This window comes from Sinocyclocheilus grahami, unplaced genomic scaffold, assembly GCF_001515645.1.
Source record: "Sinocyclocheilus grahami isolate Dianchi unplaced genomic scaffold, SAMN03320097.WGS_v1.1 scaffold512.1, whole genome shotgun sequence".
Classification (NCBI taxonomy): Eukaryota; Metazoa; Chordata; class Actinopteri; order Cypriniformes; family Cyprinidae; genus Sinocyclocheilus; species Sinocyclocheilus grahami.
This window is the reverse complement of record NW_015505691.1, coordinates 517,516-520,487: the sequence shown is the minus strand read 5'-3', so window position 1 is coordinate 520,487 and position 2,972 is coordinate 517,516. Positions and strand designations below refer to the sequence as shown.

At 39.1% G+C, this 2,972-nt stretch overlaps 1 protein-coding gene across 2 annotated transcripts in view; it reads left to right on the top strand.

Annotated features, from left to right (window-relative positions):
* The first annotated feature begins 237 nt into the window (after positions 1 to 237).
* LOC107554754 (gastrula zinc finger protein XlCGF57.1-like) overlaps positions 238 to 2,972 on the top strand; it is a 23,221-nt gene continuing 20,486 nt past the window's right edge. Inside the window, exons 1-2 of one of the 2 annotated variants that reach the window (XM_016237355.1) lie at positions 238 to 301; positions 1,504 to 1,621. In XM_016237355.1, the coding sequence (XP_016092841.1) occupies positions 1,537 to 1,621 (85 nt within the window). In that variant the 5' untranslated portion in view covers positions 238 to 301; positions 1,504 to 1,536. Of the gene's footprint in view, positions 302 to 1,495; positions 1,622 to 2,972 lie in introns of those variants that run through there. The other variant, XM_016237356.1, reaches the window with a different exon arrangement.

Genomic DNA, 2,972 nt, shown 5'->3' with positions numbered 1-2,972 from the left:
ATGTCAGGAATTTACTATAACCAGCTTATTAAATGACGGGCCAAATTCAGGAAAACAAATACATGCAGTCATGAGCTTTATTAAGAATAGTGGGTTATATAATAGGATATAGGAGGGTTTGTTCATTCTTTTCACACTCCATCACAGTAGGTGGCGATATGCACCTTTGAAGCTGGTTCGCAACTCGCCATTAAATCAAAAGAAGAAGAAGGTGTGCACAAGACTTTTATTTTGGTCTTGCGATATGGTGTCATATGGCCGCGACGGTCTCCAGCATCTGTTGTGATTTCGCTGAAGAAAGGTTTGTTTTAGGGTTTCATGACCCTTTAAGCATTTACAGTATTGAAATCGATGCCAACTTTTTTTGTCTATTTTTTTACGATGCAAAATGAGTTATGAATGCAGTGAATGCAGTATAGTAATGGTTTCTCTAACGTTATGTTTTGTGAGTATAGCGCATCCACATCTCATTTCTGCTCTCTATATCGTGAGTCACTTTTTACTATTACTACCCTTTCTCTCTAAGTTGATAGAGAAACGGAGCTTTTTGAAATTACGAGTCAATTGAACCAATTGCTTCTCAAAATGATTCACGGATTCGAATCTCTGCACGCTTCAGACAGCTGCTAATCAACACGGTGTTAATGCAACGACAGAAAAAAACACTTAAACCAATAGCAAATGTTTTCATTAACGTGTAATCTACAAATCATTGAATACCAAATTAAAGTAATATATTCATAAATACGAAGTGTGTGTGTGTACAAACTAAATTTTTTTGGTGCAAGTTTTGTTCAGCCACGCCCCCCTAAAACGGCTCGTTCTAACACGCCCCCACATATCTACATCACTATGTGGGAAGATTTGCATAACGTGCAAATCTTTTTTAAGATTTTGCGTGCACATTCCAAATGTGCACGCAAAGAAAGAAGGCATAACTTTTATTCTCGCTGTAGTATTGTTGCCGCCGCCGTCATGTCGTGAAGGCGCTGTGTGATTCGTTGTGAAAGCGAAACTACTTTGTTTGGTCTTCCAAAAGAGGACGATATCCGCTTCGTCATGCCTGGAGCTGATCCGTGCTGGTTGCTGAGGGAATACAACAGTTTGGTAAGGGGTGTAACATTTCCGTCACATGCTTGAGGTGTTCGGCCAATCACAATGCACTGGATAGCTGGCCAATCACAGCACACCTCGCTTATCAGACCGATGAGCTTTGTAAAAATCGACGCGTTTCAGAAAGGCGGAGCATAGAGGAGAAACATTAATGTACAGTATGTGGAAAATAATGTTTTTTTTAACTTTAAACCACATAAACACATTTCATTACACCAAATACACAAAATAATGTTCTTTTTAGCAGCACCATATGACCCCTTTAAGACCTTTAACTCTCACTCTGACTGACAATCAGTGCTCTGACTACTAAATTAGTGATTTAGTTTGTATTTAAAACTTTTTTTTTCTGAATTATTTTCATCTTAAACTCGTCAACTCCTGATGAAGCAACTTAAATCCACGTGACACACTGTTATAAAGATGTCGTTTATTAAAGAGGAGAGTGAAGACGTGAGGATTGAAGAAGCATTCAGAGTCAAACATGAAGATATCGAGGAACAAACAGGTTAGTTTCCGTTCTCAAAGCTGAATGATCCTTATTCAAATGTCTACAGATGTCTTGTGACTGTAGGGATGTAACGATTAACCGCGAGCCGGTTGAAAATCGATTCAAATGTGTGACGATTCAAATCGGTTGAGATGTTAAACAAATCGCGATTAGTTTTGGTTTTTTTGTGGGGCTAATCAGACCATTAAAGGGGTCATATGATGCGATTTCATTTTCTCCTTTCTCTTTGGAGTGTTACAAGCTCTTGGTGCATAAAGAAGATCTGTAAAGTTGCAAAGACTAAAGTCTCAAATCCAAAGAGGTATTCTTTATAAAAGTTAAGAGTCAGCCACGCCCCCCTAAAACGGCTCGTTCTAACACGCCCCCACATGTCTACATCACTATGTGGGAAGATTTGCATAACGTGCAAATCTTTTTTAAGATTTTGCGTGCACATTCCAAATGTGCACGCAAAGAAAGAAGGCATAACTTTTATTCTCGCTGTAGTATTGTTGCCGCCGCCGTCATGTCGTGAAGGCGCTGTGTGATTCGTTGTGAAAGCGAAACTACTTTGTTTGGTCTTCCAAAAGAGGACGATATCCGCTTCGTCATGCCTGGAGCTGATCCGTGCTGGTCGCTGAGGGAATACAACAGTTTGGTAAGGGGTGTAACATTTCCGTCACATGCTTGAGGTGTTCGGCCAATCACAATGCACTGGATAGCTGGCCAATCACAGCACACCTCGCTTATCAGACCGATGAGCTTTGTAAAAATCGACGCGTTTCAGAAAGGCGGAGCATAGAGGAGAAACATTAATGTACAGTATGTGGAAAATAATGTTTTTTTTTTAACTTTAAACCACATAAACACATTTCATTACACCAAATACACAAAATAATGTTCTTTTTAGCAGCATCATATGACCCCTTTAAGACCTTTAACTCTCACTCTGACTGACAATCAGTGCTCTGACTACTAAATTAGTGATTTAGTTTGTATTTAAAACTTTTTTTTTCTGAATTATTTTCATCTTAAACTCGTCAACTCCTGATGAAGCAACTTAAATCCACGTGACACACTGTTATAAAGATGTCGTTTATTAAAGAGGAGAGTGAAGACGTGAGGATTGAAGAAGCATTCAGAGTCAAACATGAAGATATCGAGGAACAAACAGGTTAGTTTCCGTTCTCAAAGCTGAATGATCCTTATTCAAATGTCTACAGATGTCTTGTGACTGTAGGGATGTAACGATTAACCGCGAGCCGGTTGAAAATCGATTCAAATGTGTGACGATTCAAATCGGTTGAGATGTTAAACAAATCGCGATTAATTTAGGGGTAGGAGTTTATATGAATGTATGTCTGAGGGG